The sequence below is a fragment of the Passer montanus genome, unplaced genomic scaffold (genome assembly GCF_014805655.1).
Source record: "Passer montanus isolate IOZ18808 unplaced genomic scaffold, ASM1480565v1 scaffold14, whole genome shotgun sequence".
Classification (NCBI taxonomy): Eukaryota; Metazoa; Chordata; class Aves; order Passeriformes; family Passeridae; genus Passer; species Passer montanus.
Genome location: NW_024360941.1, coordinates 2,148,686 through 2,166,093, shown reverse-complemented (window position 1 = coordinate 2,166,093; position 17,408 = coordinate 2,148,686). Strand labels below are relative to the sequence as shown.

The window sequence follows — 17,408 nt, the reverse complement described above, 5'->3', positions numbered from 1 at the left end:
CTGTTCCCTTTCCTCATAAGTGTTTTAGGAAATCCTAACCTTTTAACAACTTTCACTTGCAATAAAAGCTAATCAAATAACTTGCCTTCCAAGAATTACTTTTCTTAAGTCTTCACTCAGCCCCTTAATCACTGAGTTTTCTTCAGCAGAGCACTGGAGCTCTGGCCAAAGCTTGTTATTACAGAAAGCAAAGTGAATCCTGCAAAGTAAGTTTGTGAAAGTACCATGTCTAAAATAATAATTTATTTTTCTTTTACACACACCAAGTATGAACAGCATAAATTTAATATAAATGTTAATTCGTGTACAGAAGTCAAACACATTATTTCAACATTAAAAATTGCAACATGTAAAAGAATTATTATGTAGCTAATATCAAATGCAAATAAAATGAAACTGCTGTAACTGCACCTAAATTAACAGCAAAAGGACAATTTAATATGGTGATGAAATACACTGAACCAAAATACATAGTGGACCACAACAGTTGATTGCTTTTAAGAAAAAATTTTCAACTCGAAGTCTTTCCATTGCATTGTTTTCTGTCTACATAATATTCCTTTCTGACAAACAATTTTCAGATACAACAGCTTACAAACAATACTTGCATAGATAAGGCCCTTAGACATTTTAACCACCTGGTCCATTCCTTGTCAATTGAACTGAAACGATGTATAAAATTCCAAAAATAAGTCTGGTCTACAGTATTAGTTTCAGATTGTTAAGAAGGTTAAAAAAAGGTTGGTTTATTTTGTCATTCAATAAATAAAGCACTTGACTGAGAAATGCCAAATAGTCACAATAAAAATAAAGATGGCTCACTCAAAATGAATTACATATATCTGATTTTAAAAATCAAAAACTATTTTCAGTTTAATGCTAAACAATGTTTTTTAAGGAGAACACGGCCTGATTAGAAAGTGAGCAAGCTGCTGTTCCACATGGCTACCACAGGCAAGCACAGGTGCTGGTTTCAAGGGACAGCCTGGATAAAAGTAAGGCCTTTATGAATATTAAAGCACACGTTTGTCCCAACAGGGAGGTGCTAACAACAGGAAACACAACCTAGGGAGCTGTACATTAAAGCACATGTAATCTGTATCTGTCAAGATTTTTTTTGCCTGCTTCTGTCTCCAAGTGCCTGTTTCTGTCTCCAAGAATTAACTAAGGTATTGAACCTCAATTTGTTTTGTGTTATGACTACAGCAATGTAGCCTGGTGGTACATTCATGTAGAGTCCTTCAAAATACCAGTTTTCCATTGGTGCACTGCTAGATCAGAAGCAAAGATTTTATTGGACATGTTCTTCCTATAAAATTTTGCATCAAGTTAATGGAAGCAAACTTGCAGATGGTATTTAAGTCTCATATTATGCATGTTTATGATTGCTAGAATGGTGTTCATTGTTTTGTTGGTGGGATTTCTTAACATTTGTTTAAGATTTATTACATACAATAGAAGCTGAAAAAATTCTGTGTGAAAATACAAGAATAGGAATTGTGGCAAATTGTTTCAACACTAAATATAAATTACTGCTGTATAGACTATTACAGGTAATAAAAATCTTTTAAACAAATTATATTTCAAAACCCAAATTTAATCAAACTAACCAAAACAATTTAACATTCAATTTCACTAATCTTTAAATTGAAATGCTTAATACACATGCTTTGAAGAATTATTCATCAATAAACATGGAATGTGAATTTCCAGTAATTATGTATCAGTGGGGTGTTCCTTTTCTTTTCATTACAAGATCCAAAGCAATAAATTCCAAACTTCTCTTCTTCAGGGATATTCAAACCATGTAGGGTGTACAGTTGGCTGTGGAAAGAGAGGGGAAAGAAAGAGACTTTGATTTCAGCAAACATACTGCGTACGTTAATATGACTTAATAGTTAAGATAATAGTGTAACAAAAACATTCAGAGTCTTATACCAATGCTGTGTTCTTCCCTTTCCTCTGCAGCACTAACTCCAAATAATTAAGAAACTGTTTAGTCAAATGCTCAAAGGGGTTTTTTTCTTGAGAGCTTTATAGTTTTAAGACACCCCATTCTTCAGTACTGAATGCATTCTCTCATCATATATATACACACACAGAACATTTTTAACTGTACTTCAAAATAAAAACCCTTTGTTTCACCTTCACTGAATGCAAAATATTAATGCAGACAACTCTCAAGTGCATTTTAGGTCATTGTTCTGAGCTGTATTAGCTACATCCATTATACATACCATAGCAGCAGTCACTCATATTGCATATTTACCACTTTAGATCAGAGTCTACACTCAACTAAGCACCAAGTTCTGCCTGATGTATGTACACTGCATAGACAAAACTCAACCTCACTGTGATCATCAGTGGAGTAGAAGAAAACATGTTAATTGTATCCTGCTTTGAAGTGACTGACTCTAGGGAAGGCAGACAAGTTATTTCACAGGTAAAGTCAGCCCAGTGTTGTTGTATCTGTCTAACTTATTCTTTTTTAAGTTCCCTTACACAGACCAAGATTTACAAAATCTGTGTTCCCTGTTCGTTAGCAGCAGCTGAAAAATAACTGAACCTTTAGGAAATGTTCTGTGTGCCTGGGATTAGAAGCTTCCAGCAGTAAAGTTAACAAAAGAGCATGGATTTAATGCCATTTTCAAACTGCTTTGTAAGCTTTCAAAAACCATTCTCAAGCCACTCCAAAATAAAACAGGGAGGCCTCAGAAGTGACAGATATACACACTTAAATTCACAATAGCAATTCACACTTATATCCACAATAGCATATTCCAAAAAAAAAAAAAAGTCAGAGGAGACAACAGTCTCTTTTTTCTGACTACCCAAAAAACAGTCCTTCAAGCATCCAGAGTAGTAAGAGCTCCCACTTTCGTACACAAATTTAAACCCAAGCTGGAAAGGCAAATAATTAAGAAATGACTGAAAAATAACTCAAGAGTCATTTTAGGAATAAAAACCATAATCTTCCTTTGTGCTGCACAGCCAAGAACATGAGACTGTGTGATCCATCAGCAGCTAGAGGGCAGTAGAGATATGTATGGTCTCCTTTGGAAAAAGCAACAGAGAATCCAAGAACATCAGACTGTGTGATCCATCAGCAGCTAGAGGCAGTAGAGATATGTATGGTCTCCTTTGGAAAAAGCAACAGAGAATCTCTACAAGCCACCTTAGGGCTGTGTCTGTGAGGAAAGTACAACTTCTCTAACAAACAGTGCAGCTGAGACAATGCCACTGAGAGGGCAAAAAGCCACAGTGAACAATCCTGAGAGGTTTACTCACCTTTACTATCCCACCATGCTGCATTCAGGGACAGCAATGTTATATATGCTTGCTCAGGAGCTGTAAGAAAAACCATTAGGTGTAAGTCATCTGATAATTATTTGAGACTTCTCAATTCATACTGTTAAAAAACTTCTTATACTACAGTCTGAGCCTTTCTAAAGATCACTAAAAAGCTCCAAACCATTAATTACCCCTTATCATCTGTATTTGCTACACAAAGCCAGTAACTTCTGCATTTTTTTCAAACATCCTACAATTTGTGGCTATTGATTGTTCCAAGAGCAATATAATTAACTTTGATAAAGTAAACCAAGGCAATGTTTAATTAAAGAAAATTCCTACAACAAAACACGAAAACCATCTCACTTGATCTTTAGGTTCGATGTCCAAAATCTAGAAGAGCAATCTGGAGATACATCTGTTCTGAGACACAGATGCTAAATACAGACTCTTGAACTAGCTTATGAATTTTTTATCCATGACTTGTAAATTACTACTGCATGCAGTATTTAATAGGTTTAAACAAGTGAATTCATAGTAGTAAGATACAATGCTTGCTCCACCTAGTTAAGTACCATTTACTATAAAACTTAGGGGAACTGGAAGGAAACTATTATTTATGTGCTATTTAAGTACCATTTACTATAAAACTTATATGAGGGGAACTGGAAGGAAACTATTATTTATGTGCTATAGTTAGTTATTAAAAGGCTTTTACTTGCAGATTTATCAGTAAATTTTTCTTATATATACTTGAAAATATTCTCCTCTACCTAGAAAAATAATTCCATAAATTGTGTCTCAGGGAGATGCAGCATGAAATAGCATGTGTGAAAGTGCAAAGAACACTCTACAGTGGAACACCCATTGAAAACCTGGCTGAAACTTCTCCCATTTTTCCCCATCACCCTTAAGTCAAATTCAGTAGGGAATTTCCCAAGACTCAGCCTTTTCTAAGGACTTGCTTAAGGACTAGAAATAGGTAATGGTAGAAGTATTAATTCTTCTACAGGACATTCAGGTGTTTTCCTATTCCTTCCCCTATCTCCCCACTCCTCCCTGCCCCTGACAACATTTACCTCCTGAAATTTCAACATGCAGCTCTGCTCCCTTTCTCATAAATGGACACCCAAACATGATTTTCACACATTTAGCCAAGGCTGAGTGTTCACTCCCTTGATCTGTTGGTAATCTGATTTATCTAGTAACATTAAAATATAGCTTATTAATCCTTCCCAGACAGCATAGTTTTCCGTGTTTTCTAAAAACCATCATTTTCAAAATATTCAGGTGACACCAAGTGGTTAGTTGTTGTACTGCAATCTGCTCAGGACTGCTGTGTGCCAGTACTATATAAACTTCTGTAAAAATCAAGTATTCTGTAATGTGTGAAAGAAAAGACAGAAATACATACCACAAAAGTAAAAAGAAATCCAGAATGCCTTGAGATTATTAATCAAAGCAGCCCTTTCTCATTTACTTACCTTAGAACAGCTATATGCTTTAAAAAGAAAACTAACAGCAAAACCCAACCTGTACACATCATCAAAAATTAAGTGGCCAAAAACCTAGGTTTCTGTAAGAGAAGTTACTTACCAGAAGGAATTAGTCCCTACATCATCTTTGTACACTCATGTTTATTATAAAGTTGCTTCCAAGAAACACACTCAGACTTCTCTCAAATCACAGCCAGTTATCAAAAAAAAAAACCAAAAACCCAAAGCTCCCAAACCCCAAAGAAAAACCACAATATCGATCAGCAGCATCAGCATCACTCAACACTTCCATGAGAAGGAAGGACTCTGTCACATCTAACAACTTCTCTTTACCTGCAGATATTTCTTTCAACACAGAATATTTGCTGAACTGGAACAGAAACAACTTCTTTAGATTAGACAGGGAAAAGAAATTGTACTTTTAGACTCCCTAAGGCTATGTTTCAGCATCACAACAATGCCAACATCAAAAAGGGTTTTTTTGATCAATATGAAAGATGTGTATCTTTCAGAAGTCAGCCCTGTACTTTTGCTTCAAATCAGAGCTCTGTATGCTCTCTGCAGGCCCAAGTCCTCACAAACCAGAATACACAGAGGCCATAAAAAAAAAGAAAAAAAGAAAAAAAGTGTTATTCAAAGATAACAAGACAGCATTACTAGCACTAGGCCAATAGGTAGACAGCTGTAAAAAGCAAACCTGGTATTTGGGAATACTGCTAAATACCAATTCACATTAACTGTGATTGTATGGCACAATCAAGTGCTAAAAAGCTCTAGAATACTAAAAGCTTTAGAATACTATTAATTTAAATCCACTTTAACACATTTCCCTACAGCATTTTTAATTATAACTGAGGAGATAAAAATCTCAACACATACTTTCTTCATTTTTTTTAAATAGTCTGCATTCAGGATTTGCCCACAGCTGTGAATAATCACTCTTAATCTAACTTTAATTGTTCCCTTGATTCTTTCCCAGAGAAGTACAGGAGAGAAAATAACTTTAGGTAACAAAAGAAGCAAACTGGGCAGGTACATATGGTCAAGCACAAAACCTGCAACTGTCTTTATTCTTCTTTTAAGAAGAGCCTCACAACACTATTTTGAGTTTAGTACCCTGTTTATCTTTGTGTTTAGGATTACATGGGTTATAAAGGTATGGCCCTAATTTTCCTAGCTAGAAAAATATGGAAACAGACACTCAACTAGTCAAATGCTGTGTGTACAAAACCAGACATAGATACTTAGCCATTTATCATTCAAAATCACTTTGGCCATCTGAAAGCATCACCTTATGGAGGTGTCCCACTAATGTAAACCCAGCACGCCTCTGCTGAAGTGGACACAATGTATAAGGCTTTGTGCTTTACAGGTTCTTCTTCCTCTAAGACCTTTTGGCCATGCTAAATCCAAACCCAAGGACAACAAAAAATGTAAGGAAGAAGAAAAAGCTTGTTTACATTTTAGTCATGCATTGAAGAAAAAAAAAAAAGGTATCACAGTCAACCCTGAAATAAGTCTGCTATGAAGTCATCCAAAGGAGAAACCTCACCACAGCCTACATACATCTCAAGAACAAGTGCTAAGTAGCAGTATTAGGAAGAGAAGAATGGTAACACTATTTTAACAGCGTACTGCAATCACTTTTCCAATTCACCAAAATTAGAACAGGTGAGGGAAAAAAACAACCCCCACCCCCCCAATTTTATAATATAAAAACTTTCCTCTTCTAGTAGGTGCATTCTGATTTTTTTAAAAATGCAATATATATAAATGAAGATGCTAGAACACAGATTTTCAAATACATTTTCAGCACCGGAATCATCTCACAGATGACCTTAAACCTAAGTTACTTTCATGTTGTCTAATTCTTCATCTTATTCCTCCATTCCAGTAGATAAATGTAAGCAAAAATTACCCTGGCATGGGACTGTTTAGGTACTTACAGTGTTTTCTCAGTGCTCTCATCTAATGGTCCAGACTCAACTGACACAAGAACCAAGTCTTCTATAGACTACTTTATACAAAACACACACGTGCACCAAGATATGTATACCAAAAACCATTTAAAAGTAACTTTTCTAGCTCCAGCTCTTCATATATAATCAAAAATACTTATGCTTACCTAGATGTAAAAGTGTGAACTGTGCTGCCAATTCCTTTGCATCTTCTACTGTTGTACAGAGTTTTTCTGGCATGAAATAACTCTGGGAATCATCTGCAATACTAGAAATAAGCACCTTGTACACCAAGAGTATTTTCCCATCCTGACTTGTGGTTGAATACAAGCAGTATTCTGGTGGTGCCCAGCTATTTTTATGGCAAAAATAATCCAGATGCATTACTGCAGAACTGAAGTGACTCAGCTTTAAAGAATACATGCTAATTGGAGTAAGCTTTATTCCTGGAAAAATGGGATATGTACTTCTTTCAACTTCAGGAGGGCTTGGACTGTGCTGACCATTCAGACGAACTGAAAGACTTGCTGGTTTCCCCAAGGATTTTTGAGTGCCATCTTCTTTGTTAGGAAACCCTAAGAGGTTTTCAGAACTAGGACTTATCTGACCATTAAAATGTTGCTTCCAAGAACTTTCTTTGTTAACTGGCTTTGCCAGGGTTACCTCAATGCTGGCTCCATCAATGCACTTCCCGTTCATTATAGACATAGCAGCAACTGCATCTTCACGGTGGAAAAAATGAACAAAAGCATAGTCCCTCAACTTCTTCACACGTTCAACTACTCCTGGCTTGAATTTGTTGAATTCGGCTTTAATTTTGTCCTCTGTAGTAGATATCATTAAATTTCTCACATACAATACTTTAACTCTCTGCATAGTTTCTTCATCAACTACTTTCTCAGGATCTGCCCAGTCTACTTGAATAGTATGACCCCAGGGCTGGAATGTTCCTACAGCAAAGAAGCGTTACATAAATAAGAAACATGCAAAGGAAAGCAGAATCATTCTTATCACCTATTTCTACAAAAGAAAACATGATGCATACCACTAGAAACTGGCTTTTGTTGCCTACATCTACTAAATTTACTTGAAATTGTTGAAGTAAATGAGACTCTGCAAAAATGACAAGTGCTCTGTTACCTTTGGGTTCATTAAGCACCATAAGCTGTCAAAACAAAGACTCTGTGACATGCACAGAGAAACACAAAAGGACACCAAAAGTAACATATTTAAAAAGTTACTAAATACAGCCTCTTCAATAACACTACCACTTTAAAAAGCATGGGCACCACCTGGAAATAGTAACCTGAACATACAGCTCCAGCACAACCCTTACTCTATGTTGCAGCAGATGCCAGAACCCAAACTAAAAGAAAAAATCCAAAACCAAACCTGCTTTGTTACTCATGTCAACCCATCATACTGATTTATTTTCCATTCAGTGATCTGGAGGTATTTCACCCACCACTTTGCACATATATATATAATATATACCAATTACATGTTGAATATGTTACATATTATTACAAATATTATATTGATACTTATTACATATTTTATATATTGTAGATACTTTTGCATATTTATTTTCTTTTCCTTTCAAAATTATTTTCTAGTAAAATACTAAAGACCTACCTTTTTTAAAATATGAAACATTCATGTATTTCATAGTGATGAAAATAACATTACTCATGATAACCCACAGAAAATACAAGGCACATTCAAGCCATTATCCTTTCTAAGCTCACTTTTAAGAAAATTGGATTGCAGAGCCTTGTGCGTGTAAATGAAAACCGAATGTGTGCCCATACAAATACATATTGGCATAAATACCTAAATTACATAAAACTAATGTCTAGTCTTTAATTGTCAGAACTACCTAAATTACAGCTTCTTAAAAAGTTTAAACCCAACCCCCCCCCCAACTACAAAACATAAAAAAATAAAATCATCCTTAGCCTAAATGCAATACTGCAGTTTTATAGTTCTCAAAACACCTTAAAGAATGGAAAACAGAAACGATCCACCATCTCATCCCCCCACAATATGGAAATAGATACTCTCCATAAAAACTCAGTTTAATTACAAAGATTTACCTGGGATTAGTCGTCTTCTAGCCATTGCAGCTGCTCTGTGAGATTCATATTCCACAAAGGCAAAGCCACGATTTTTAGTTTTGTCAGTGGCATTTGGATAAACAATGACATCCACCACTCCTTCTGTAACTTTTTTCATTTCATTCAGTATTTCTTCTTTTTTCTTATCTTTAGGAATTGCTCCAATAAACAGCCTGCAGTTGTCCAAGCTTACGCAGACACCAATAAACTTCCCTGGACGAATTTCATAATTATTAAGAATCTTGATGGCCAGCTGGGCTTCCTCTTTAGTGGTGTACATCACAAAAGCATAGCCTCGGTTCTCACCACTGAACTCCATCATCAGTCTGAGCTCATAGATCTTCCCAGCTCTCTCAAAAACAGGAACTAGCTCATCTTCATACATATCACGAGGAATCTTACCCACAAAAACTTCACAGCCACGAGGTGGTGGAGGACCTTCCCAACCTTAAAATAAATTGTCCAACAGCAATCTTAGTACAAATGCACATTTCCCCCACACCCAGTTTGAATGTGGGAGTTATTAATTTCTGATCTCAGCTAAAAACTAGCACATTCTATTATGTCTTGTTTCTCTTATGTTTAAATTTTTAAAAGTGCCAGAAACCCACAGTTTGCATTTCTTTCAATTCCATCTTCTTGGGCTTTTTTCCAATGGAAACTGTATGACAACACACTGAACCTGTTTATCAAAAACAGGTTTACCAAGAGTCTCTATTTCAGTAATTTTATGCCCCTTACAATTTTATTTCAGTTATTAATAAAACTGATATACCTAAGAAAGATACCTAGGTAATAACTTCAGTTTTATTTTCTACTACAATGCTTTAAAGTTACAAAATGTTTCTCTGAGCTTCTTGCCCCCATATTTTTTATAAATTTCACTGAGGTCCCCAGTGCAGCACTTTTTTTATTTCCTTGACACCATTCAAAACCTCCAAAAAACATTTTGCTTCCACTTTCATTCATCCAATAAAACAGGACTCCCTAAGAAGAGTAGGATATAGAGCCAAAATTTCTGCAACAGCCAAAAACAGACCACAGTTTTCACAGGCAGTAGTGGATGTAGGACTCCCTAAGAAGAGTAGGATACAGAGCCAAACTTTGCAACAGCCAAAAACAGACCACAGTTTTCACAGGCAGTAGTGGATGGTAGGAAAAAAAGAAGAAAAAAAATAAAATTCCACAGAACAAGTCAGTCTTTGGTTGACATCTGAAAGCTGCAGAACATCTATGTGTCTCTCCTTAAGCCAAGGCCATATAAACATTCTCTCATATCTCTGCCACATATACTGAAAGACATGTTCAACAGATACTGAAAAGATGTATTTATGCATTTAATATTATGGAGTTATGGTCTTCAAATACAGCACTCCCTTCTCCCAAAATAATAAAGAAAATAATTTTTAAAAAGTTTGTTTGGCTTTGTTTCTTTTTTTAAATTAGACAACTCAGGCAGAAGGTTCAAAGGCAGACACTCAAATCATGACAAAAAGCTTTTTCCAAAGGTTTTGACAAGGAAGGTTTTTTACAGAAGAAAAAGCAAGGAATACAAAGATGGTAGGAAAAAACTATACTAGTATGAAATGACAAAGCATAATGAGGCAAGGTGAAAAAATAATTACTCTTGACAAGTTAAGACAAGAGGATAATTAAATAATGTACTTTGGTTTGAAGTTAAGAATAAATTATATTTAGATGATTTTGTAATTAACACTTTTTGCTTAATGTACTGTCAGAGACCCTGTAATTTACTTTTGAAAAAAATTAACAGAATTGAGAGATTTTTGCCTTCTCACAAAATCATTTTTCATCTAAAAACTGTACAGAAAGAACTACATGGCACACAGGGAAGCTACCAAGTCATCAGAATTGACATGCATTTTGGAGTCACACTGCCATGACTTATCTAGGAAAAAGCTTGACTCTGTTCCACACAGCATTCCACATTTTTATCATTTTCACCTTTATAATCATCTCTGACCACCTGAGCTGAGGTCTGACTGGACATGGCAGCTAACACCATTGCCAGGCTAGTACTGCCATCACTCATATCATGCCAGTCCCTTCCCACATAAAAACAAAAAACCAACCGTACACCATTTAGGAGCTCCAAAGACAAAGGCAACTCCACACCTCAGTAGAGGAAAAAACTGTGCAAGAGTAATGAAATTAAAAAGCAATCTTTCTTTATTTATTAACTAAATAAACTTTTACCATCCTCGTCAGCCCAATAACTTCTTGAACAGTGATTCTCAATAAGCAAAAGCCACATCCCACACAAAAACACCCCCTTCTGATTTTAAAGCTGCATACTAACCCAGCAGTACAGCACATTACTGCCAAGTGGAATTAGCCTCTGCCTCCTGATTTAAAGAAAACTGGTCCGTGCCACATTTGCCCATGAGGGACATGTACTTAGCAGAGCACACATGGAAAGTTAGTCAAAATATTCCAGTTAGTTTCCTTGCCTGGGTACTTGATTCATTGCTGGATGACAGAAAATGGGGCTCCTATTTTTGCAGCAGTTCAATCAACATTAGTCAGAACCCTCCCACTGTTAGTGTCCACGTCTTCTTAAACTTCCATGTAATTCTAATGACTCACATGCCTATGACATCACTGGCTCCACTGCTTAGATGGCAGCAAACATAAAACTACAAAAATTCACTTTCAGCTTTTTTTAGAACACTGTACAGATACATTTTGTGACATCACTGGCTAGTGACATCACTGACTCACATGCCTAGTGACATCACTGGCCCCACTGCTTAGATGGCAGCAAACATAAACTACAAAAATTCACTTTCAGCTTTTTTTAGAACACTGTACAGATACATTTTCCACAAGCAGCATACACTAAACAAGAACTGTACCAGGTAAAAACCTGCAAATTTTTAGGGCAATTTTCAGCCACATCTGCTGAAAACAGGGCTGACAGTGAGATTATCCTTTGACAGCAACACAAGCTTATAGAAATCACATCTTAAAGAAGGAAAATTCATAGTGAAACCCTTCATTTATAAAGATACTGTAATTTCCTACATGCCATCTCAAACATTTAAACCTCACCTGGCCTACAGCCATTTATAGTAACACAGAGTCATTTCCAATGTAAAAAAAAAAATTATTTACAATGTCCTACGAAAATACATGAAGATTTGAAGAAAAGATATATACCTAACATCAATGAACAGATTGATGGAATAGAAACCTTGTCAAACCCATCTAGTTTCAGAAAATATTAATAAAATTAACTTTGCTAAACAAACATACTGTCTAATGCTCTAATTAAAAGACATTATTAAGTAAAATGTGTATAACAATTTGAGAAAAGGCTGAAGTTATTGATGCCCTGCAGTTCTTTTTCCAGTGCCATTTTCAAAAGAGTTTCACAGGGCTTCCTTTTGCTATTTTATACAGGCTTAGTAAAAGCACAGACAAAATATAAGACAGAAAAACTTCCAGAGAAATAATTTTGATGCAGCTCTAACTTAAATTCCATACAGCAATGAGTAAATAAAGTTCATGCTTATAAGCATAACTTATGAAGACATGGGATCACGGGCCACAAGTGAGAATGAACTGAAAGAGCAGCACAACAAATTTTCCTTCTTTGTGCTTGTCTAAGTGCATAGTCTGATTCAGAAAGAAGAGTTACTGTATTCCATGTCATACAACCAGGCTTCATAGCAAAATTCTTGTACACTGCTAATGTCAGCAACACTGGAAAAATTATTCAAAATAAAAGAAATATTTTATTGCCAGCTCTGGAAGAAAATGAGTTAATCTTCACTGATGCTCTCTCAGAGAACAAAAGTTCAAAAAAAAAGCTTTGGCCAATGCAAGTGATAAGGTGTAAGAGAAGACAATAAGCAGGTTAGGCCTCTGTCAGCAACTTGTTCTTCCCTTCTGTGTCCCTAAATGTTTTGAAGCATATTCTCAGTCATATGGAACACACTTGGCTTTGTGAACCCCACATTTGTTGTGCTACCTGTCAATTTTAGGTGGCTTTAAAGCTGTGATTTTTAAGTCCACCTAAAGTAAATGTTCCAGACAGTCCAGCTCAAGAGATTTTAAATTGCTGGAAACTGTAAAACACATCAGGACTCTCCCTATATGTGTTGTGTTTCTCAGACTGTTTCCTTAAGCTTCTACTACTGGTCACTGGCAAGATACACAACATGAGGCTACACCAATTTTCAGTCTCAAAAGAAATGCTTACCTGGTGGAGGACCACCAAATTTTCTCTGCCCATTTTGCTGAACCATGCTGTATCCAGTCTTCTCCATTAGGGCAAGCAAAGCTGCCCCATTTTGAGCACCACTTCGGATCTTGCCACATCCATTTGCTGCAGCTTTATTCTCCTCATGCATATCTGCAACAGCTTCAACAGAATATGGCAAATATTCCATTTCAGCAAATTCTAAGTTGTTCTGTGCACACAGAAGCTACCAAAAAACCCACTCAGGCTATACTTGCCTATTTACTGAAACTTTGTTTAGCAAGAAGCTTCAATCCTACATCCAGCCACTATCACATGTGTACTTGCTTTCAGACCATCGTTCTGTAGCTGGGATAATCTGGAACTTTACCCAGCTACAGAAATATGTACTGTAATAGATTATGACATGATCTATACTCAACCTCTCTTAAGTGCCATCACAGCTAGCACAACATAAGTAGCACAAGTATTTTTAAGCATGCTGCCCTCAAGTAGAAGAATGAATTCTTTCATAAACCATGTCATCACAGTTGTGTAAGGCACCAATAAACTACTCCAGGTGACAAGCTCCATTTTCTTATCACTACATTTTATGCAAATGCCAACTATTTCAAATTTGTATTTTAGTATTAAAACACTGGAGGAGCACCTCACGTCCAAGCCCAGTTATTATAAAAAAGTCAAAGAAGCCATGAACAGAAATAATTTTGTTAATACTGATATAAAATAAAATTAGTCAGAACAATCTGGCAAAACTAAAGGTTTGAAATAATCCCACCCCTGGGATCCCTATTTTCATGGCTTTATCCATTTTCACAATTTCAAAAACTAAACCTTATCAATACGGTTGCTGCTGCCCTATCTCCAATTTCTCTGGCATCCCAAGATCCCACCCAACAACTTTAGGTTTCTGTCACCCAGGTGATGAAAAACAATTGCACCACTTGGCAATTACCAATTTTACTTGTCAAGCCAATAAAAAAATCTCAAGTCATATGTTTCTTTCATTGCCTCTTTTTCCTTCTGCAATTTATTTATTCTTTTCCCAAAATTATCTGCCCCAATATCTGCTTAGGCAAGCAATCTTTTTCATCACTTCAACCCTTTGTCCAGATGCGATTTCCAAGTGCTATGCCACTTCTTGAGAAATGCTGCCCAAAAAATCATCACCAGAAAAATAAAGGTACCACTGTTTATTCTTCAGTGCCCCTTACAATTTCAGCTTTGTCTTCAGGCTCAGGCTCCAAAAGACAATGTCCTGAGACATCAGCAGTTTACTTTTTATAAGTATAAGAAAAACATTAAAAACCGCTTAAAGTTCACAGAAACATTTCTTGACAACCCACTACTATTTGCTCAACAAAATTGAAGTTCTTAAATATATTGTAGACCAAATTTATGGAGTGATGCAGTGCCTGCTCCCCTACTACATTTATGGATATTATGCAATGATATTGAGACATGGGGCTGCAGCTCACTCCCCACCCTGCCCCAGCTTTATCATTTCAAATGTGCTTTGAATCAATGTCATTACTATTTCTAAGGGCATTTTTTCCCCAACAGCCTTCACATAACAGACCCCACAAATCCTTCAATTAGAATAGTGTTAGGAGTTATTTTTCCCACTCCAGGAAAAAAAGACTTTTGGTGGGGATGTATTTTTTTGTCTTTTCATCAAACCAGTATTCACTTTGGGGCAGAAATCCATGCAAGCAACCACTCACAAGAAGTTTAAATTGTATCTGTCACAGGGCATTAAAAAAGCCAAATTTTTAACAAAACTCCTGGCTTCATCAAAAGGAGATTCCAGAAAGCAGCAGGGCAGAGCACGCCCAAAAAAAAAAAAAAAAAAAAAAAAAAATCCCCCACAGGCACAAACAAAACCAGCATAGCTCCCACCTGCTAGAAATGGTGTCCCATCTCCTTTCAGCAAGTGAATTACACTTACTGTGTTTCACAGCCTACAAGCTGCACAGCGATCCCGTAATTAGGAAATCTTTCGGCAGCCTCAGGCCTAACACGGTACGGAGATGACAACGAAGCTGGAGCGAGGGAGAGGCAAACTGCTTCTCGCTTTGCCGTCGTTATCTGCAAGGGCAGCAAGCGGGCACCACACGGGCACCGCGGCAGCTCAGGGGGCGGAGCGGCCCTGAGGAGCTGCAAGGGGCCCATGCAGAAGCACAAGCAGGCCAACCTCGGGCACGCCCCGGGCACAAACGCCACGGACGCGAGGAGGCACGGCTGCATGTGGGACAATAAGGGAAGAGAAAAAACTCAACACCCCCGCCGCCCCGAATCCCTCTGCGCTACTCCCGCCGACCCGCACTTTCTCCACACCGCTTCATCCCTCATCGCACTGCCTCCGCCTCTCCCCACGGCACGGCAAGGACGCGAACGCACCACTGTCGCCAGGCAGACGAGGCCAGGGCATGACTCCCCGCGGTCCCGTCGGGAGCCGAACGCCACAGAGCGCTGCCCAGCCGCCGGCGCTGTCAGCGCCTCATGCGCCCGGCCCCGCGGGCACGCATGGGGTTTCCCTCGCTCTCAACCCGCCCGGCCAATCAGCGGCCGCGGAGGGCGGGCACTGACACAATTGACAGGCCGCTCCAGCCAATAGCAGGGGCGCCAGCGTGCCCGGCACGCGAGAGCTCTTTAAAGCGGGCGACGGTTGGGCGAAGGGGGACGTGCCCGGCGCGCGCGCGCCGCAGCCGCCGCTGGAGCCGTTGGGACGGCGCGCGCTGCTCCCGCCCTCAGGGCGGTCGCGCGCGCGGCGCCGCCTCAGCGGCCCGGCGTTCCATTCCCGCTCCGTGCCGGGTGGGTGCCCGCTCGCGAGAGCGCCCGTTCCGTTTTCAGAACCTGGCTGCTGTATCTTCTCTTTTGCGTCCTGAGGCTTTTATCTGCTCCGAAGCGTCATATTTTGGCCTTTAGGATGTGATCTGGTATGCGCTCGTTCTTTAGGGAACGTTTAGTCTTGTTCAGGTCTGAGTTGACAAGTAATACCAAAGTGAAGTATTACTGAATCAAACAGGTTGGAAAAGACCTCTGAAAAAGCCAAATCTCGCCTAAGACCCAATGCCATCACGTCCACTAGACCGTGGCACGAAGCGCTGCATCCCGTCTTACACAGGGGTGGTGTTGATCACCTCCCTGGACATTGTATTCCATTCCAGTATTTGATCACCCCTTCTGGGAAGAAATCCTTCCTAATGTCCAACCTAAACCTCCCCTGGGTGCACTCAAGGCTACGTTCTCTTGTCCTGACTCCGGCTGCCTGGGAGAAGACATGTCTGCATGTCTGGTTTCAATCCCTGTTGGCTCAGTTCATGTTTCGGTCTCTTAGAAATGAGCCCCATGAGCTTCACAACAACTGCAGCCACTCGCCAAGCCAGCTGGGCTGGAGGCCCTGCCCTTCTGGCACTGCTCTTCAACTCCCATCACAGCTCCTTAGGGCTCACGTAGCAAGGCACACATAAATGTGCCAGGGTTAGTACGGTTTGAGGGATTAGCTTGCAAGGTCTTCAAGTTGTTATCGTAATGTTGTGGCCCATTTCCCCCATCTAGCAAGTTAAAGTCTTTCAAAACCATTATGTTTTCACCAAAAACTTCTCCCCCTCCCCTTTTCTAAGGTTTACATGCCCAGCTGCACTTAGTAATAAGGCAGCGAATCCGTGAAATTTTACTTTCAGGACATGCAAATGCATCTTTATTATGAATATGTTCCAGAGCTCTTAGCAATCTCACTTTAGATCTGTAGTGCCACAGAATTGTCACATTTGACATTTAGTCATTTGAGTTTGCTTATTATTCAAAGAGAATGCATGTTGTGCTTTTTAATAATGGCATGTTACACTCATCATGTAATTTACAGATGGTATGTCTCCACTTAAAAGTTCTGAAGGGCCAACATACCAAAGCTATTGACTTCAAGATTAAATGTCACCACCTTTTCATTTCAGGTGCCTGTTTGGTTTTTGTTTGGTTATTTTTTCCCCCCACCTCTAAATCAGCCATGGAGCCTCTCACAGGAATCAGTTTGGAGTATATTAAGTCAAATAAAGTTTGTGACATTTTGACTATAGCTGTGTGTCCCTGTTACCTTAGAGACTGCTCACTCCCTGGCTGAAAACTCCATGTGTCTCATTTGTTGTGATGGTGGTGATGTTGTGATATTGGTGGTGGGAAATACTGAAGGAATGCAGGCAATTCTTTTAGATGGAAAAAAAACAAAAACAAAAACAAACAAACAACCCACCCAAACCTACAATTCCTCAGCATTTTCTTTGTATTTCATATGGCACCTTACTGGATAGGTTGCCATGTA

The 17,408-nt window shown here is 38.4% G+C and overlaps 1 protein-coding gene across 2 annotated transcripts; it reads right to left on the bottom strand.

The window, feature by feature from the left end:
- Positions 1 to 1,149: 1,149 nt before the first annotated feature.
- Positions 1,150 to 15,624, bottom strand: RBM46 (RNA binding motif protein 46). Of its 2 annotated transcripts, none has more exons than XM_039700125.1 (6): positions 15,488 to 15,624; positions 13,088 to 13,249; positions 8,842 to 9,309; positions 6,913 to 7,695; positions 3,289 to 3,348; positions 1,150 to 1,824 (listed from the first exon to the last, which is right to left on the bottom strand). In XM_039700125.1, exons 1-6 carry the CDS (start codon positions 15,516 to 15,518, stop codon positions 1,799 to 1,801), a joined length of 1,530 nt encoding a protein of 509 aa, XP_039556059.1. In that variant the 5' UTR covers positions 15,519 to 15,624; the 3' UTR covers positions 1,150 to 1,798. The 2 variants fall into 2 exon arrangements, with proteins under 2 accessions (XP_039556059.1, XP_039556060.1); XM_039700126.1 differs by lacking the exon at positions 15,488 to 15,624 and adding an exon at positions 15,036 to 15,098.
- Between the last annotated feature and the right edge of the window lie 1,784 nt (positions 15,625 to 17,408).

Excerpts from the sequence above, each read along its gene's own strand:
- RBM46 (XM_039700125.1), bottom strand. The coding sequence starts at position 15,518 with ATGCCCTGGCCTCGTCTGCCTGGCGACAGTG. Across the intron at positions 7,696-8,841 it reads TAGAAGACGACTAATCCCAG|GAACATTCCAGCCCTGGGGT; the intron begins GTAAATCTTTGT and ends TCTTTGCTGTAG. Across the intron at positions 3,349-6,912 it reads GTTCACACTTTTACATCTAG|CTCCTGAGCAAGCATATATA; the intron begins GTAAGCATAAGT and ends TTTTTCTTACAG.